Below are 20,978 nucleotides of genomic sequence, written 5' to 3' on the forward strand. Positions count from 1 at the left end.
GCAAAAACCATCAAGGACCTTTTTGGAGGACAATATGGCACGTAAACTCTAAAAAACACATGTACACTCTGACTCAAATCCATTTCTAGGAATTGTTCCCTTAAAAAAAAATCAGTCCCGAAAGATTTACCTATCAGGATGTCTATCACAGTACTGTTTACAAGACTGGGAAGAAAAAGTGAAATGAAATAATATTCAGTAATAGACAATTGGTTAAATAAATTATTCTACATCTTTCATTCCCTATTGGAGAAGGAATTTGGAGAGTAACTTGAAAGTAACCTATGACAAATGTAAATGTCATATCCAGTGATTAAATTTCCAGAAATCTTACCTAAAGGAATATTCATACAAGAACACAAGAATACATGTACAAAAATGTTCAGTAAAGAGGAATAAAAACCACAGGATCATCTCAATAGATGCAGAGAAGGCATTTGACAAGATCCAACAGCCATTTATGATAAAAACTCTGAACAAAATGGGCATAGAAGGAAACTACCTCAACATAATAAAGGCCATATACGACAAACCCATAGCCAACATCATACTCAATGGGCAAAAACTGAACGCCATCCCCCTGAAAACAGGAACGAGACAAGGATGCCCTCTATCACCACTCTTATTTAACATAGTACTGGAGGTCCTGGCCAGAGCAATCAGGCAAGAAAAAGGAATAAAAGGAATCCAAATTGGGAGGGAAGAAGTGAAACTCTCGCTGTTTGCAGACGACATGATCTTATATATAGAAAACCCCAAAGAATCCATTGGAAAACTGTTAGAAGTAATCAACAACTACAGCAAAGTTGCAGGGTATAAAATCAATTTGCATAAATCAGTAGCATTTCTATACTCCAGTAATGAACCAACAGAAAAAGAACTCAAGAATACAATACCATTCACAATCGCAACAAAAAGAATAAAATACCTTGGGGTAAATTTAACTAAGGAAGTGAAGGACCTATATAATGAAAATTACAAGGCCTTTCTGAGAGAATTGGATGATGACATAAGGAGAGGGAAAGACATTCCATGTACATGGATTGGAAGAATAAACATAGTTAAAATGTCCATTCTACCTAAAGCAATCTACAGATTCAACGCCATCCCAATCAGAATCCCAATGACATTCTTTACAGAATTAGAACAAAGAATCCTAAAATTCATATGGGGCAACAAAAGACCCCGAATTTCTAAAGCAATCCTGAGAAAAAAGAACAAAACGGGAGGCATCACAATCCCTGACTTCAAAACATACTACAAAGCTACAGTAATCAAAACAGCATGGTACCGGTACAAAAACAGGTGCACAGATCAACGGAACATAATTGAAAGCCCAGAAATAAAACCACACATCTATGGACAGCTTATCTTTGACAAAGGAGCTGAGGGCATACAATGGAGAAAAGAAAGTCTTTTCAACAAATGGTGCTGGGAAAACTGGAAAGCCACATGTAAAAGAATGAAAATTGACCATTCCTTTTCACCATTCACCAAAATAAACTCAAAATGGATTAAAGACCTAAAGGTGAGACATGAAACCATAAGGCTTCTGGAAGAAAACGTAGGCAGTACACTCTTTGACATCAGTATTAAAAGGATCTTTTCGGACACCATGCCTTCTCAGAGAAGGGAAACAATAGAAAGAATAAACAAATGGGACTTCATCAGATTAAAGAGCTTCTTCAAGGCAAACGAAAACAGGATTGAAACAAAAAAACAACCCACTAACTGGGAAAAAATATTTGCAAGTCATATATCTGACAAAGGCTTAATATCCTTAATATATAAAGAACTCTCACAACTCAACCACAAAACATCAAACAACCCAATCAAAAACTGGGCTGGAGACATGAACAGACATTTCTCCAAAGAAGACATACGGATGGCCAATAGGCACATGAAAAGATGCTCATCATCGCTGATCATCAGGGAAATGCAAATCAAAACTACACTAAGATATCACCTTACACCCGTTAGAATGACAAAAATATCTAAAACTAATAGCAACAAATGTTGGAGAGGTTGCGGAGAAAAAGGAACCCTCATACACTGCTGGTGGGAATGCAAGCTGGTGCAGCCACTATGGAAAACAGTATGGAGATTCCTCAAAAAACTAAAAATAGAACTACCATACCATCCAGCCATCCCACTACTGGGTATTTACCCAAAGAGCGTGAAGTCAGCAATCCCAAAAGTCCTGTGCACCCCAATGTTTATTGCAGCACTCTTTACAATAGCCAAGACGTGGAAGCAACCTAAGTGCCCATCAACAGATGAATGGATAAAGAAGATGTGGTACATATATACAATGGAATACTACTCAGCTGCAAAACAGAACAAAATCATTCCATTTGCAATAACATGGATGGACCTTGAGAGAATTATGTTAAGTGAAATAAGCCAGCGAGAGAAAGATAATCTGTGTATGACTCCACTCATATGAGGAATTTAAAACTATGGACCAAGAACAGTTTAGTGGATACCAGGGGAAAGGTGGGGTGGGGGGTGGGCACAAAGGGTGAAGTGGTGCACCTACAACATGACTGACAAACATTAATGTACAATTGAAATTTCACAAGATTGTAACCTATCAATAACTCAATAAAAAAAAAAAGTCTCCTTGTGAAAAAAAAAAACATGTTCAGTAAACATCTAACAGTGGAAAAGTGAGAGGAGCTGGCCCCGTGGCCAAGTGGTTACATTCGCGTGCTCCGCTTCAGCCCAGGGTTTCACCGGTTCGAATCCTGGGCACGGACATGGCACCACTCATCAAGCCACACTGAGGCGGCGTCCCACATGCCACAACTGGAAGGACCCACAACTGAAAATACACAACTATGTACTGGGGAGCTTTGGGGAGAAAAATGAAAAATAAAAAAATCTTTAAAAAAGAAAAAATGAGAACCACACATCTATGGACAACTAATCTTCAACAAAGGAGCTGAGGGCCTACAATGGAGAAAAGAAAGTCTCTTCAACAAATGGTGCTAGGAAAACTGGAAAGCCACAAGTAAAAGAATGAAAATTGACCATTCTTTTTCACCATTCACAAAAATAAACTCAAAATGGATCAAAGACCTAAAGATTAGACCTGAAACAATAAGTCTTCTAGAAGAAAATATAGGCGGTACTCTCTTTGACATGAGTTTCAAAAGAATCTTTTCGGACACCATAACTCCTCAGACGAGGGAAACAATAGAAAGAATAAACAAATGGGACTTCATCAGACTAAAGAGCTTCTTCCAGGCAAGGGAAAACAGGATTGAAACAAAAAAACAACCCACTAGTTGGGAAAAAATATTTACAAGTTATTTATCCGACACAGGGTTAATCTCCATAATATATAAAGAACTCACACAGCTCAACAACAAAAAAATCAAACAACCTGATCAAAAAATGGGCAGGGGACATGAACAGACATTTCTCCAAAGAAGATATACGGATGGCCAATAGAGATATGAAAAGATGCTCATCATCACTAATCACCAGGGAAATGCAAATCAAAACTACACTAAGATATCACCTTACAACCATTAGAATGGCAAAAATACCCAAAACAAAAAGTGACAAATGTTGGAGGTGTTGTGGAGAAAAAGGAACCCTCATACACTGTTGGTGGGAATGCAAACTGGTGCAGCCACTATGGAAAACAGTATGGAGATTTCTCAAAAAATTAAAAATAGAAATACCATATGACCCAGCCATCCCACTACCGGGTATCTGTCCAAAGAACTTGAAATCAGCAATTCCAAAAGTCCCATTCACCCCAATGTTCATTGCAGCATTATTTCCAATAGCCAAGACACGGGAGCAACCTAAGCGCCTATCAACTGATGATTGGATAAAGAAGATATGGTATATATATATACAATGGAATACTACTTGGCCATGAAAAAGGATAAAATTGTCACATTCATAACAACATGGATGGACCTTGAGGGTATTATGTTAAGTGAAATAAGTCAGATAGAGAAAGACGAACTCTGTATGACTCCACTCATAGGTGGAAGTTAAACATATAGACAAAGAGAACTGACTGGTGGTTACCAGGGAAAAGGGGGCTGGGGGGAGGGCACAAAGGGTGAAGTGGTGCACCTACAACATGACTAACAATAACGTACAACTGAAGTTTCACAAGGTTGTAATCTATCATAATCTTAATAAAAAGTTTTTGAAAAAAAAAAAGTAAGAAAACCTAAGTATCCATCAACAAGATGATAATTAAGTAAATTATGGCAAGCTGTGAGCCAGTGGGAGCAGCCTTTCATCTTGTTCTAGGTGCTGCATACTCCCTGTGTCTAGTTCATGACAGTCTCTCACACAAGGTGTTGATGAATAAATGACCACGTCCACGTTTTAGAGGACTTTTCCACACTATTTGAAAGGATCAAGCAAGCCTGCAGTGGGAGGGCATCTGTGCTGCTGACAGAACAAGGCAAGCTGTAGAGTAGCATCCATAATATGATCTCACTTTTGCAAATGAAACATACATATACATAGGTATATATATTTCACAGGAATAAAGGTCATGAAAGATCTATACCAAATTGTTAACAGTTGTTACTCACAGGAAATAAGGCGGGGAAGAGAGGGGACGTTCATTTTCTGACTTAACACCATTCTTCTGTGCAATTTCAGTTCTCTGTTTTCAGTATTTCAGGAAGCATATTTGGAATTCAAATTCTTTTAAGTCCAAAGTAAAAAGAATGGTTCATCCACAAGATGGAGTGCTATACAGGTCATTAAAATCATGCCATGGAAGATTTAATAACGTAGAAAAACACACTCTGCCAAATGAAAAATGTAGGTCTCCACACAGTAAATAATACAGAATGCTCATCATTTTTTATGATATAGATAATATACCTTGCCAAAAAGTCCAGAAAATTGCTATTAAAATGGTAACACTGATTATCTCTGAGTAGTGGGGCTATGACAGCCTCTTTTCCCCCTTTTTCCAAACTTATTAAATTGAATAAACATTATTTTGAATCAGAAAAAAACATTTTTAGGCACACAGAATTATGCATTGGCGAATAATACATGAATACTTACAGAAACAAGTAATTAAGAGATTCTACAGCATTACACAATGTAAAATAGGAAATTCTGATTAAAACATAATTATGTAAAGGATTCACAAAGACAGATCACCTTGCTGTAATAGGAAATGGCCTCCTTATATTTGTCAATTATGTCTTCGGGGCTAAGGCAGTTCTTAGCACGTCCAATTTCAGCGCTGGTGTCAGGATTTATGCCATTGGTGGTGAGGGCACCTGCAAACAGAGAGGAAGAAAAGAAAAAAACTTTTGCTCTTTCTGTCTTATTTCTTTGTTAATTTAAAAGACGGGCAGAAGTAAGATAAAACTTAAATATTCCCTACTGAAATTTAAATAATGAAACTGTCTTCAAAGTCTTCCCAGCTTATGTCCTCCCTATAATAGCCTTACCATCAAAGCATTGTATTAAATGTTAATTAACTCAGAATAAGCTTTCCTCCCTGCTGAAACGTTTTATTAAAGAACACGAACTACATTATATAAAAGTAAGATGTCTACAAAAACGAGCTTAGTGGTCCTGAAGACAATGCAGTCAGCATGCATTATCTCACTCTCTAAGCTCTTAATGCTAGCAGACCACACTGTCTCCTCAAATGGAGATAAACTATATGAAAGCATTTTCTGAATGGTACAGCACTAAAAAAAATATAGCTTATAAATACTAATATCCTTTCTGTGGCTGTCATTTTCTATTTCTGGCCAACCCCTGTCAATAAGCAGAACCACCTAATTCCCTAGCCATCAAACTCACATGGGGAGAGTTTTGGAGAAATTTCCATTTACAGAATGTAATCAACTACACATAGAACTCTGACACAAAAAAGAGGAAATATCCTTTGATTTCATAGAACACTCAAAAAATATTCTCCTAAGCCTCAGTAGCAGGAGAAGCTGGCCCTCCCCCAAACCACTGTTTATCTCATGGACAGAGAGCATCTCCCACAGATCCCGTTTCCCTCGTGTCTGCTGGAGACTCTGGCACATGTCTGCTGTCAATCTTTATAACTTACAGGGCAGAGGCGCGCCTCTCACACTGCCCACAACGCTCATGCCAGACCATCTCTGCCCTTGCTGTCTAATCTTGGTCCAATCTTCTCACCTGTTTATTTGGTATTCTGTTTCTCTGTAAGCTGCCTCAAATGGTTTTTGGAACAAGACAGAAGAATGAGTGGACAGATAAAAGGATAGATGGACAGGTGAAAGATGAGCAAATGAATGGAGAGACTCTGAGAAAAGGGAACAAAGAAAATTGCCTATGCAAAATCCATTGCCTATGCAAAATCCTCTTCTAGTCAGGGAAGAAAGAACCACAACAGACAACTGTGAAGAGGCAGGTGGCTTAGGATTGTGTTTCCTGCAGATTTTGTGAAAATCACAATGAGAGATGAGAGGGTAGAACTATAAATAATAAAGAAAAAGGGCATGCTTAAAAAAATATTCACTTTCTAAAGAAGAGATTCAAATCATCAAGGCCCAATGACACAATCCTTGGGTACTTACAGAGTCGAGAACTCCATCTCCAAGCATCCCTTTGAAGCAGAGTTTACGCAAGGCGGCTATAACGCCACCACAGCAACAGCTACATTATTTTGCACTTACAAGGAATCAGAACCTATGCTAAGGACTTCCACACATGGTCTCATTTACAACCACAGCAACGCTATGAGGGAGGTCCTCCTAGTGTGCCCCTTTCTGCAGGTGAGGAAACAAGTGCTAGAGAGCTTAAGTACTCATTCCTATGAGTTCTCAAGACGACAGAGCTGCTTACTCCACAGGAGGATTTGAGCTCAGGTGTGTACTCCCGTGCTTTGCGCGTTTTTCATGTGTTCTAACACATTTATTTCTGGCATGAAGTGATGTTTAATAAATGATAGGTCATCTGGATTTATCTCATTAACTCTAACAATTTGCCTTTATATTGTTGAATTTTACTCTTTTCCCTTGGAGAAAGGAAGGGAAAGACAATGGGGTCAGAATGAGGTGGGTTCTTCTTTCTTCATATGATACTTCATCCAAATAGGACATGATTAGGAAGTCCCCAACCAGGGAGAGGGAGTAAACATTCCGTCTATCTTTTAAAGAAAGGGCACCAGTGATAATGAGGGTTCATTTAATGATTAACTTGACTCCAGTACTGAAGCTGAGGGGAGGGGAAGCCATTTGCAGTGACCCAGAACAATATAATCTGTAGGAAGGTAACAAGAGCAGAGCTCACGAGAGAGCTTAGTGAGTCAGACTAATTTAGTTTTACTCAATAAAATAATTATAAGGTCTAAGGGCTGGCCCAGTGGTGCAGTGGTTAGGTTCGCACGTTCTGCTTCGGCAGCCCAGGGTTCACCAGTTCAGATCCCAGGTGCGGACATGGCACTGCTTGGCAAGCCATGCTGTGGTAGGTGTCCCACATATAAAGTAGAGGAAGATGGGCACGGATGTTAGCTCAGGGCCAGACTTCCTCAGCAAAAAGAGGAGGATTGGCAGCAGTTAGCTCAAGGCTAATCTTCCTCAAAAAAAAAAAAAAAAAAATAAGGTCTAAAAATACTAGTGTGCAATAGATTCAATCTTCCTTTTTTTCCTTTGGTGAGAAAGATTTGCCCCAAGCTAACATCTGTTGCCAATCTTCCTCTTTGTTTGCTTGAGGAAGATTAGCCCTGAGCTAACATCAGTTGCCAATCTTCCTCTTTGTTTGCTTGAGGAAGATAAGCCCTGAGATAACATCCATGCCAATCTTCCTCTACTTTGTATGTGGGATGCCACCACAGCATGGCTGATGAGTGCAGTAGGTCTGAACCCGGGAACTGAACCTGCGAACCCAGGCTGCTGATGCACAGTGCACAGAACTTTAACCACTTGGCCATGGGGCTGACCCCAGATTTGATCTTTCTTGACATCTGTAAAGTGTTGACAGCCCATGTGTAACATTATTGTGAGCCAGTGAAAGAAGGAATCATCAAGACCAGAGTCTTGAGTCAACAGACAGGAAAAATCAATGCCACAGGCAGGCTGAGACCCAGGCCAGAGAAAAGGAAAAGAAGAGCCATAGTTAAGAAGTGGGGGAAAAGTTGAAAAAAAAAAAAAAATCACCACAAGGGGTCTTAAGAATCAATCCAACAATCGTTTAATCATTCATTCAAGAGAGAGTTACTGAGCTCCTATCATGTGCAAGATTGTATACACGGCACCAAACTGGAAAGTCAACAGACACAGAGGTAAAACAAAGCAGAAATAAGACGGAATAAAGCAGAGACAAATGAGGAAGAAGAGAGAAAGGCAAAATCATAAAGACAGAAGAGCAACAAGGGCTCAGATAAGGCAGGCACCAGTGTGGGAACGATTCCAGCAAGTACCAACAGGCTGGCACTATACTAGGTCGCTCACATCGGCTATCCTATCACAGAACAAAAACCCTGCAACGTGCATACTACTGGCCCCACGCAGCAGAGGAACAGCAAGAAGAACGGTGTAGCCAGTAATCTGATGTTAACTGGGCAAGGATACGATAAACTCCAGCACCTCAAATGACTGGGGCAAACATGGGCCTTTAAACAAACAGCACTGGGATACTGGGACGGCCATTTGGAGAAAGATAAAATCAGACCTACACCTCACACCAAACACAGGAAAAGACTCCAAATGAGTCTAAGATCTAAATGTAAAGCAGAAAACCATAAAAGAAGCTCAATACACATGAGTGAATTCCTCTAAAACCTGGATATAAGAAAAGGCTCTCTAGCTGTAATTCAAATCCCAATGTAACAAAAAAATTGATAATTTCAATTATGTAAACATACCATAAACAAAGCCAAAACATAAGTAACAACCTGAGAGAAAACATTTGCAACATGCATCACACACATAGTGTGCCATGCACTGTGGAAATGAAGGAGGAAGATCTCCACAAGCTGATATGGACTGACTTCCAGGAGATGCTGGTAAACAAAACAAAACGAGCCAAGTACAGAAGAACAAATGAAATATACTACCTTTTGCACAAGAAACAGAAATAAGAACATCTATCTGTTTATTTTTTTCAACAACAACAACAACAAAAACCCACGGGAGCAAAAAAGCAGGGACAAATGAGATTAGCTACCTCCAAGGGTAGGTGGGAATGAGACGGGAGGATGAGAGGAAGTGGCGCTTCTCTGCGTGTACCTTTTTGTATAGTTTTGACTTTTAGAACCATGTTCACGTTTTATATAGTTAAAAAAACAATCAATAAAGATGGGGAACCCTGTAATGGCATACAAACAGAAACAAATGAGCCTAACTACACTAACTATATTTCAAATAAATATAATTACACCGAGAGGGAGGACTGAAGAACAAATCCGACGAACTTCTGATCGCAGTGCCTTGTGTATTTATCCTCAGTATACAGACAAAAAGAGCCACAAGACAATCCTTGAATTCTACTTAGAGGTTTGTTTTTACAGTGATATTGGTTAGTAATTCTGAAACTACTCTCCATACATGGTAAGGTTGAGAAAATGAGTAAATATATTGATAATCTTAGGAGCTAGATTTTTCACTGTTGGAGGAAGAAGATATAAATATGATACAGGGGAAGACTGGAAAGAGCCCTGGGATTTTAGGTTGGAATTGGAGTTACCAGTATGAATTCTAGATAACAGTATGACTTCTCACAGGTCCTAGAAGCAACGACCCTCAGTAGCAATAAGCATATTTAGTGCCCAGATTTGGGTTTCCAAATACCATTCTCCAATGAAAGGAACTAGAACACCTTAGAGAAATGTCTGATTTCAGAGCTGGGACAGGGAAAACACAAAATGAACCTAAATATTGTGACCCAGGAAGTAAGGAAGTGCTTAAAAAATGATGGGGAATATGTCCAAAGGTTACAGAAGGCAGCTGGAAAGCCTTCCATCAGCCAAATTTAGCCAATGGGCTACAAAAATAGAGAATGATAGCAACGGATTAGAACCCACTGAATAAAATAAGGACCCACAGTCGAAGGAAGGAGGGGGGAAGAAAGTAGGAATGAAGGGAGGGAGAGAGGAAGGAAGAAAGGGAGGGAAAGGGAGGGAGGAAGAAGGGAGGGAGGAAGGAAGGAAGGAAACAGAAAGAGGAAGGAAAGTTCTTCCTTACATTAGGATGCTATAAATGTGCAAGGAATGATGGAGTTAGAAAATCAGCATTTGGCAACCATCATAGTAATAACTGACTGCAGTAAATCTTCAGTGAATGCCAAAACTACTAAGTGAAAGTTTGATGAGGAATAAGATATCTGCATAGTTCAAAATATTTTCACATAAATTACTTATTAATTACAAAGAGAAAAATAATAACTTTACACTGGACAAACCTAGCAGACTCTACTTTAACAATCAAAGTTAACATCACCAATAATGGGACAAACCAGTTTGTCTCCTGATATAGTGTGCCTCCAGACATAATACAATAAAGACACAACATCACTTATTCTGCACACCCCCCACCAACTCAGGGAAAATGCATAACCTCATAATCACGAAGCAACTTCAAGCAAACCCAAATTGAGGAACATTCTACAAAATAAATGTTCTCTACTCTTCAGAAATATCAATATCATAAAAGATGAAGAAAGGCTGAGAGGGCTGGCCCCGTGGCCGAGTGGTTAAGTTCGCGCGCTCCGCTGCAGGCGGCCCAGTGTTTCGTTGGTTTGAATCCTGGGTGCGGACATGGCACTGCTCACCAAACCACGCTGAGGCAGCGTCCCACATGCCACAACTAGAAGGACCCACAATGAAGAATATACAACCATGTACTGGGGGGCCTTGGGGGAAAAAAGAAAAAGAATAAAATCTTTAAAAAAAAAAAAAAAAGAAAGGCTGAGAAACTATTCTAGATAAAATGATCCTAAATGATATGGAAACTAAATGCAATGTGTGACCCTGGGCTGGATCCTGGCTCAGGAAATATAATCACTGTATTGGGACAGTCGGTAGAATTTAAATAAGGTCTCTAGAGTACAGAAAGATATCGCATCAGTGTTCATTTTCCTGACTTTAATCATTGTATGGTGTTTATGTACATGAATCACCTTAGGAAATGCTCACTTAGGTATTTAAGGTAATGCCGAGCCAAGCACTGGGCTGGGCACTGGGAATGCAGCATCGCAGCAGTGTGCACTGTAATGAAACAGTCACCATCAGGGTGCCATGATAGAGAGGCCAGATCCCTACTACAGAACCAAGTCTAGGGGCCAGCCCCGTGGCTGAGTGGTTAAGTTCGTGCACTCTGCTGCGGCAGCCCAGGGTTTTGCTGATTCGGATCCTGGGCGCGGACATGGCACCGCTCGTCAGGCCATGTTGAGGCGGCGTTCCACATAGCACAACTAGAAGGACCTGCAACTAAGATGTACAACTGTGTACCAGGGGGGATTTGGGGAGATAAAGCAGGGAAAAAAAAAAAAAAAAAAGAACTTAGTCTAGCATGAGGGTCTAGTTTTTTTCCCCAAGGAAATGAAAATCCTGGAAAGAGACTGGAGCTATAGCATCAAAAGAATTAAAGAGAGGGGCTGGCCCCGTGGCCGAGTGGTTAAGTTTGCGCGCTCCGCTGCAGGCGGCCCAGTGTTTCGTTGGTTCGAATCCTGGGCGCGGACATGGCACTGCTCATCAGACCACGCTGAGGCAGCGTCCCACATGCCACAACTAGAAGGACCCACAACGAAGAATATACAACTATGTACCGGGGGACTTTGGGGAGAAAAAGGAAAAAAATAAAATCTTTAAAAAAGAAAAAAAAAAAAAGAATTAAAGAGAAATTGAGCCAGGAAGAAATACTGAAAGAGTTGTGACTTTTAAGCAAGCCAAAAGAAGATGGAGGAAGCATGATAAAAATCCTACAGCAGAAATAAAATAAGAACAGAAGCCTTTGACCACAAGTGGACCTAGCAGACTTCTCCAGAGCACTCCACCTAACAACAGAATAACACACACTCTTCTCAAGCAGACACGGAGCATTCTCCAGGACAGACCACATGTACATCACAAAACATATCCCAATAAATTTAAATGAACTGAAACCACACAAAGGATATTCTCTGACCACAACAGAATTATATTAGAAATCAACAACAGGGGCCGGCCCCGTGGCCAAGTGGTTAAGTTCACGTGCTCCACTTCAGCAGCCCAGGGTTTCACCAGTTCGGATCCTAGGCGCCAACATGGCATCACTTGTCCGGCCATGCTGAGGCAGCATCCCACATGCCACAACCAGAAGGACCCACAACTAAAAAAATATACAACTATGTACTGGGGGTCTTTGGGGACAAAAAGGGAAAAGAAAATCTTTAAAAAGAAATCAACAACAGGAGGAAATTTGGAGAATTCACAAATACTGGTAAATTAAATACCACACACCTAAATAACCAATGCATCAAAGACTTCACAAGGGAAATTAGAAAATACTTTGAGCTGAATGAAAACAAAAACACAACATCCCAAAAATGAAACAAGCAAAAGCACTGCTTAGAGGGAAATTTATAGCTACAAAACTTTTATTTAAAAAAAAGAAAAAAAGAAAAACAGAGGGGCGAGCCCAGTGGCACAGCAGTTAAGTTCACATATTCTGCTTTGGGAGCCTAGGGTTCGCCAGTTCGGATCCCGTGTGTGGACCTACACACCACTTCACAAGCCATGCTATGGCAGGCATCCCACATATAAAGTAGAGGGAGATGAGCACGGATGTTACCTCAGGGCCAGTCTTCCTTAGCAAAAAGAGGAGGATTGGCGGCAGATGTTAGCTTAGGGCTAATCTTCCTCAAAAAAAAATAAAGAAAGACGGCTCTCACATCAACAACCTAAGAAACTAGAAAAAAAAAAATAGCAAACTCATTTCAAAGCAAGCAGAAGCAAGAAAATAATAAAGATTAGAGCAGAAGTAAATAGAGAAAAATCAACAAAACCATAAGTTTGTCAATAAAATTGTCAATAAAATTGACAAACTGACCAAGAAAAAGAGAGAGAAGATTCAAATTACTAAAATCAGGGCTGAAAGAATGAACATTACTACCAACCTCAGAAATAAAAAGGATTATAAGGGAACAGTATGCACAATTGCACGCCAATAAATTATATAAGCCAGAAGAAACGGGCAAATTCCTAGAAAGATACAAACTGCCACAACCAACTAAAGAAGAAACAGAAAATCTGAACAGAACCATAACAAGTAAAGAGGTTGAATCAGCAATCAAAAACTTTCCCATGAAGAAAAGTCCAGGTACAGATGGCTTCACTGGTGAATTCTACCACATGCTTAAGGAAGAATTCTTCACAAATCCTTCCCAAAAATGTAAGAGGAAGGAACATTAACCACATCATTCTATAAGGTCAATATGGCCCCGATACCCAAACCAGAAAAACACATCGAAACAAAACTACAGACCACTGTCTCTTACGAATATAGAAGCAAAAATCTTCAATAAAATGCTAGCAAACGGAATCCAGCAACATAAAAGAGAATTGTACAACATGACCAAGTGGTATTTATCTCAAGAATGTAAGGTTGGTTTAACATGCAAAAACCAATTAATATAATGCACCAAATCAGTAGACTAAAGAACAAAGACCACATGATCATCTCAATAGTCAAGGAAAAAACATTTGACAAAATTCAACACCCTTGCACGATAGAAACCTCAACAAACCTTTTTTTTTTCCCCTTTACATTTTTTTATTTTGGCATATAAATGTATGTATATTCAGATATAACTAAGTAACACATCAGAATCAGTCATTACATTTTTAGACATTAGAAAAATTAGATTTTGCGTCTGGGGGTCCTCCTGAGAGTTTCCAAAGCTGCAAGTGCACAGATTTCAGCTCAACAAAAGGCAAAGCAAGCATAATGTACCTTGGCTTCTCCCCATCCCCACAGAAAATAATAAAAGACTAAATGCTTTCCCTAAGATCAAGAATAAAACAAACATGTCCTCTCTCACCACTTCTTATCAACAAGGTTCTGGAAGTTCTAGCCCTGACAATTGGACAAGAAAATTAAATAAAAGGCATTCAAATTGGAAAGGAAAAAGTAAAACTCTCTCTTTTCAGGTCACTGTTTTCAGTAGACATGATCTTGCATAGAGAAAATCCTAAGGACTCCACTAAAAAAACCATTACAGCTAATAAACGAGTTCAGTAAGCTTGCAGGAAATAAGATCAATATACAAAAATTAATTGTATTTCTATACACTTGCAATAAACAATCTGAAAATGAAATTAAGAAAATCATTCAACTCACAATAACATCGAAAAGTATAAAATACTTAAGAATATATTTAACAAAAAAAGTATAAAAGGACACTCTGAAAAACATTATTGAAAAAAAAACTCAAAACATTGTTGAACAAAATTAAAGAAGACCTAAACAAATGGACAGACATCCCATGTTCATGGATCAGAAGACTTAATATTCTTTTTTTTTTTTTAAAGATTTCATTTTTTTCCTTTTTCTCCCCAAAGTCCCCCCTGGTACATAGTTGTATTATATTCTTCATTGTGGGTCCTTCTAGTTGTGGTATGTGGGACGCTGCCTCAGTGTAGTTTGATGAGCAGTGCCATGTCCGCGCCCAGGATTCGAACCAACGAAACACTGGGCCACCTGCAGCAGAGCACGCGAACTTAACCACTCGGCCACGGGGCCAGCCCCTAGACTTAATATTCTTAAGATAACAATCCTCCCCACGTTGATCCATAGGTTCAACATAATCCCTACCAAAATCCCAGCTAGATTCTTTGCAGAACTTGACTAGCTGATCCTAAAATTCATATGGAAATTCAAAGGACTCAGAATAACCAAAACAATCTTGAAAAAGAAGAAGACAGTTGGAGGACCTACACTTCCCAATTTCAAAACTTACTACAACTTATCTCTAGGTGGAAAGATTATAGGTAAGTTTTTAGTTTATTTATTTTGCTTATCTTTATTTTACACATTCTCTACAGTGAACATGACTTTTAAAATAAGGCAAATAACATATTTTTTAAAACACGCATACCCAATCACTCATTGAAAAAAAATTTTTTAATTACAAAGAAGTACAAAAAAATACCTAGTGAAAAATAACTACTTAAAAACAAGAGTGCATTTTTAAGTTTTTCATAAACTGGAAACTTAAAAGCACAAATACATCAAGTTTCTAGTAAAATTTGTGCAACAAATTATAACAAATTCATTTTCAAAAATTCTAATTGAATACTAAAAACCCAGGAAATGAAGGGAAAATCCTATTTGATAGCCATCTTCAAAGACATGGAAAGGGGCCGGCTCCATGGCCAAGTGGTTAAGTTTGTGCACTCCACTGCAGCAGCCCAGGGTTTCACAGGTTTGGATCCTGGGTGGGGACATGGCACCGTTCATTAGGCCATGCTGAGGTGGCATCTCACATGCCACAACTAGAAGGACCCACAACTAAAAAATATACAACAATGTACTGGGGGGATTTGGGGCGGGGTTGGGGTGGGGTGTGGTGAGGGAAGAAGATTGGCAACAGTTGTTAGCTCAGGTGCCAATCTTTAAAAAAAAAAAGACATGGAAAGAAAAGGCTTAGAAGTCACAGTTCCTATACCTGTGACACTAACTCAGTACAATGAGAGGAAAGTCTCTACCTAGGAGACAGTGGAATTCTGTGTATAAGACAGGAGAAACTCAGTACAAACTGCACTAGACACAGAGAGCATTTTTTTAAATGGATTTCTAAAGTTAGAATATTGTTGAAAAGCTATAAAAATGCTCTGAAAAACATAGAAACACATATATACTATAGGAACTCTGCCCTATATCACACATAAAGGCAAGTTTATTTTTGTTTACTCACAGGCACTAATTACTTTAACTAAGGAGAATATTTTAATTAAGACAAATAATCAATATTACACATCTCTTGTCTAATCTAGTTAATGAATTTACTCTGTTACGTAACCACAATGTGTCTTAGATAGACCTAAAATTGGTGAAAAGACCCTTGTATAGTTTGTGGAACTCTTCTCAAAATTGCAGACTTTTAAGATAGATCTGAGGGATATTTCTATATTATCCTTTCCCTCGTGAAACAAACAATAGATACTGTCGTCAAAATTCTGTCAATATACACAATGGTTCATGAGCACCAGGTTCTAACTAACCTGCTGGACCATAAGGCACTTTCTAGACGCTACAACCAAACGATGAATCAGAAGGAAGACAACGGCCCTATTCTGGAAGGCTTACAATCTATTTCAACACTGGGGTTTTTATTTCATTGGTTAGCAAAATGCAATCAATCAAAAACTTTCTTTGAACATTCTGTAGTCATGACTCTACTTTCAGTGTAGTGACCAGAAAAGCCTTACGTATGATTTGTTTGATCAATTAGCAACAATCATCACCAGACGGTAAGTAATGCAGAAATTAACTAATAGCAATGCTTCTGCCCACATTACACCTAAAATAAACCCACACCGAGCTCTGCAAAGTAAATGAAGAGATGAGGTCCTCAATGAGGAAAAACCTGTAAGAAAGAAAATAAGCAAAGACTTGTTAATAACTGATTCATAGAGGAAGGAATAGAGTATGGTGGTTAAGAGAATAGATGCTGGAGACAAAACTGTGGGTTTAAATTCCCACATCACCACTAACTAGCTGAGACCTTGATCAAGTCAATGAATTTTTCTGCAACCCAGTTTCCTCATCTATAGACCGGAGATAACAACGGTGCCTATCTCCTAGAATTGTTCTGAGGATTAAACCGCTTTACAGGTAAGGTTTATACAAAACACCTTATCTTAGATATGACACCAAAAGCACAAGCAACAAAGAAAACATACATAAACTGGACTCCATCAAAATTTAAAACTTCTACCCTCTAAGAAAGTGAAAAGACAAGACAGAATAGGAGAAAATTTTTACAAATCATATATCTAATAAGGGACTTGTACCTAGAATATAAAAAGAACTTCTACAACTCAATAATAAAAAGATAAATTATTTAAAAATGGATAAAGGATCTGAAGAGACAATTTTCCAAAGAAAATATACAAATGGCCACTAAAGCACAGTGGAAAGATGCTCAATATCATTAACTATCAAGGAAATGCAAATCAAAACTACAATGAAATACCACTTCACAGTCACTAGGACAGCTATAATCAAAAAGATAGTAACCAGCGGTGGCGAGGATGTAGAGAAACTGGAATTCTCATACACTGCTGGAGAGAATGTAAAATAGTGCAACCACTTTGGAAAATAATCTGGCAGTTCCTCAAAAAATTAAACATTTAGAAACTAAAAATACACAACTATGTACCAGGGGGCTTTGGGGAGAAAAAGGAAAAATAAAATCGTAAAAAAAAAAAAAATTAAACATTTAGTTACCACATGACCCAGCAATTCTACTTCCTGGTCATATACATAAGAGAACTGAAAACATATGTCCATATAAAAAGTATACATGAATGTTCATAGCATCATCACTCATAATATTAATGATACCATCATACTCAAAATAAAAATAAAATAGTAAAATAATAAAAATAAAAAATAGTAATGATACCATCATACTCAAAAATTAGAAACAACCTAAATGTCCATCAACTGATGAATGGGTAAACCAAAAGTGGTAGATCCATACAGCGGAGTATTCTTCAGCAATTAAAAAAAAAAAAAATGAAGTACTGAGCCACACTACAACATGGATGAACCCTAAAAACATTATTTTAAGTGAAAGCAGTCAGTCACAAAAGACCACATGTTGTATGATTCCATTTATATGAAACGTCCAGAATAGGCAAATCCACAGAGACAGACAAGTGGTTGCCTGGGGAAATGGGCAGGAACTGCTCACGGGTACGGGGCTTCCTGTGAGGGGGACGAAAATGTCCTAAGATTGATTTTGGTGATGGGGGCACAACTCTTTGGAATGCAGTAAAAACCACCATACGCTTTAACGGGTGAATTGTATTAAAGCCGTTAAAAAAGAAATAAAAAGCACCTTTGCCTTCACGCAGTAAGTGAAGTAAGCAGACTGCTAATTTTTATTATAGGAAGAGGAAACTCCTCACAACTTGAAAACTGGAAAAGCAAATTTGAGTAATTGAAATTGGCCAAAAGTTCATTTCACTTGAAGCAGTGCTGGACGTACATGAAGTGTTCAGAAACGACAAGAAAAAACAGCTAGATGCCACGAAGCATCTGTTTCAAACACAGATCAACGGCTTGGAACCCTCCAAATGACTGGGGAGAAGCTTGGTTCTTAAAACACGCACGCAAGCCAGCACCAAAGACAAGGAAGCGCTTTTCCTTCTGGCCTTCAAAACGGTTGTGGGAAAAGCAGGCAGCAAAAAAAATCTACAACGGTTTGTTTCGAATAGTATATCTGTTTAAAACTCAAAAAGAAAAGCGATGTACTTGTGTGACAGCCTTACGCGGATGGGTTTTCTACGGGGCTGAACAATTTCACCACCCCCCGGAGAACGCTTGCTGTTCAGACTTAGGGATGAGGAGAAGCCCATCACATTGCTCCTGGGGGTTGTGAAGCGACTCCCCACCAACACGTTTACCAATGATACGTTCGCCAGGGTTTAAAAGCAGAGAAGAGATTAAGGCCTGAAAGACAGAGGAGATCTTAGTAAGTGAAGAAAAGCTGCGGGCAGTCCTGGTCCACAGGCCTCTCTGAGCGGAGGCCAGAAGGTGACAGGCAAACTGGAGTGGCCACAGCGGGAACTGGAATGTGCGGGGAGAGCAGAGTCTCGGTTGTCTACTTGCTCTCCCTCGGGTAATGGAGACCAAGTCTACATTTTTCTAATTTGGGACCAATACAGAAGATGCCCTCAGACCCCAAATGCTGGTTCCTGTGTCCTCTCCCTGCTAGCCTCAACCTCTACGGCAAGATCTGATACATCCCCGAATGACAGGGCCCCACAGAACCACCTCACTTTTACTCCCAGCACTCTACACTTAATTTCATCTCTGTATAACCTTATTTTGAAAAATTTCAGAAATAAAAAATATTCTTTGTTTATCTCAACAGATGACTGATTTTTCTGATAGCTCTAAGCTTCTTCTACTTAGTATAAGCACCTAATTCTCCTGTAAGTAAGGTGCTCGACACACTGAAATTCAGTACTCTCCATCAGGCATACTTTCCACTGGCTAGAGTGGACTCAGTAACTTCTATTGGTCAAACACCAATCCATCTAACATCGATTTAACTGTTTATCGATTTCGGCCGGGGTCGGAGGTGGGGGGATGTCCTTCAGCCCCTTGGCCCACCCCTCCATTGTTTCTCATCAGCAACTCAGGTCTCCTGAAAACAAAACAAAGCACTGGTTTTGCTTCCTCTTCACTTTCCATAAACCTTATCAAGAAACATCAGCCTAGAGAAAGGACTCAACACAAATGTTCAAACAAAAATCTGCAAACCTAAAGCAATTTCATTTCAGAATCAAGATACACAAGGAAATGCAAGCACACGTGTTGTGACAAAGCATGTGGAAGCATGCCTATCTGATTTCTATTCTTCAGAGGAAGGAAGTTTTTCATTTTTTTATTATTTACCCTTTGTCATTGTTTCTGATTAAGCCAGAAAATAATAGAGCTCATTATGAAATAATTAAGCACTGCAATAAAAGAGATTTTTGCTGTATTAATTACAGAAGCTGTTAAGAGGGGAAAGGAAAACCCACCTCAGTAAAAAATGCAAAATTTCTTTCCCTGTTAAGAACACATATGCGAAATGCAGTAGAGAATTCAAATTCATGTTGAGAGGAGCATAAAGCATAGAATCAGAGCAAAGTCATTACTATGAATAAATTCAAAATTAACTAGACAAGCATGCTCAATGCAGTCAAAGAATTTTAAACGCACACTTCGCAAATCATTCACTTAACCATGCTGAGGAAGAATTTTCCTCTTCAACAGACAACATAAATCAACAGAGTGCCCCATCAAACAAAGACCAAACAATAATCAGGTTTTTTAACAATTCTGATTTAAAATTACTTAAATCAGAATGTTCCAAAGATCATCATCCAGAAATTTTAAGCATTCATTCACATCACCATGAAACAAGCACTTAAAAAAACAACCAAAAGAAACTGAGCACATAGATCATGTACCTGGGTCAATGAGAACTTCTTGTGCCCCTGGAAGAAAGAACAGATTATGGTCTTTTATTTGGAAAACAAAACTACTTTTAAAGATAACTACTAAATCACATTTCATAATTCATATAGCCTTGAAAAATCTGAGACACTTCCACCTGATCAGAAAAGTAATTCTGAGTAACAGTATGTTACAAGTTCAGTGCCTTTTTGCTTTAGAAGGAAAGAAAAGAATACTATTCCTCAGATCCTGCACAATAAGTGCCTCCTTGCCTCTTTCTCTTGCCACTTTCTACACTCATGCTCCCCAGCTCTTCTTAAACAAGCATGAGAATATCTTAATTCCACACATATGCCAAATGGCAAAGGAAGAGTAATTCATTTGCGCAAATATATGAAATATATGCTCACACCTTGAAATAGGGGATAAAAGGTACCAGAGGTTAGACAGAACTTATCACTACCCTCCTAAATTTCACACTTGCACATGCACACACACACCCTCACGCACACCCACACAATGAATTACTGGACATTTCACAAGCTAAAGATTTCCAACTTTGAGAAGATAGCTTTGTAATTAGCTTAAAATACAAAATGGTTAATCTCATTATTATCAAGAAGCTTTTGAAAGTCTTGATCATCTGCTAAACTATCCAAATATCAATGATATTTGATCCAATCAGCCTTCTCTGTAGAATGTAATTTCCCAAGATGCCAAAACACACCCTAAGAGTTTCTGGTTCCAAGAGTCATGTTTATCATTAGCTATGATCATTTTTAGACACATTAACAAGAATCAAAAAGGTATGTCCCAATAACAGATATTCTTACTGAA

General features: G+C 38.8%; 1 protein-coding gene across 9 annotated transcripts in view; it reads right to left on the reverse strand.

Annotated features, from left to right (window-relative positions):
- The window catches only part of TRAPPC9 (trafficking protein particle complex subunit 9), a 626,356-nt gene that overhangs the window by 573,826 nt on the left and 31,552 nt on the right, over positions 1-20,978 (reverse strand). For 6 of the 9 annotated variants that reach the window (XM_070631026.1, XM_070631021.1, XM_070631030.1 and 3 more), the window contains exons 5-6: positions 20,156-20,182; positions 5,158-5,279 (exon numbers count right to left, since the gene is read on the reverse strand). In XM_070631026.1, the coding sequence (XP_070487127.1) occupies positions 5,158-5,279; positions 20,156-20,182 (149 nt within the window). The remainder of the gene's footprint in view (positions 1-5,157; positions 5,280-20,155; positions 20,183-20,978) is intronic. The other 3 variants (XM_070631024.1, XM_070631022.1, XM_070631028.1) reach the window with 1 other exon arrangement.

This window comes from Equus przewalskii, chromosome 8 (assembly GCF_037783145.1).
Source record: "Equus przewalskii isolate Varuska chromosome 8, EquPr2, whole genome shotgun sequence".
Taxonomy (NCBI): Eukaryota; Metazoa; Chordata; class Mammalia; order Perissodactyla; family Equidae; genus Equus; species Equus przewalskii.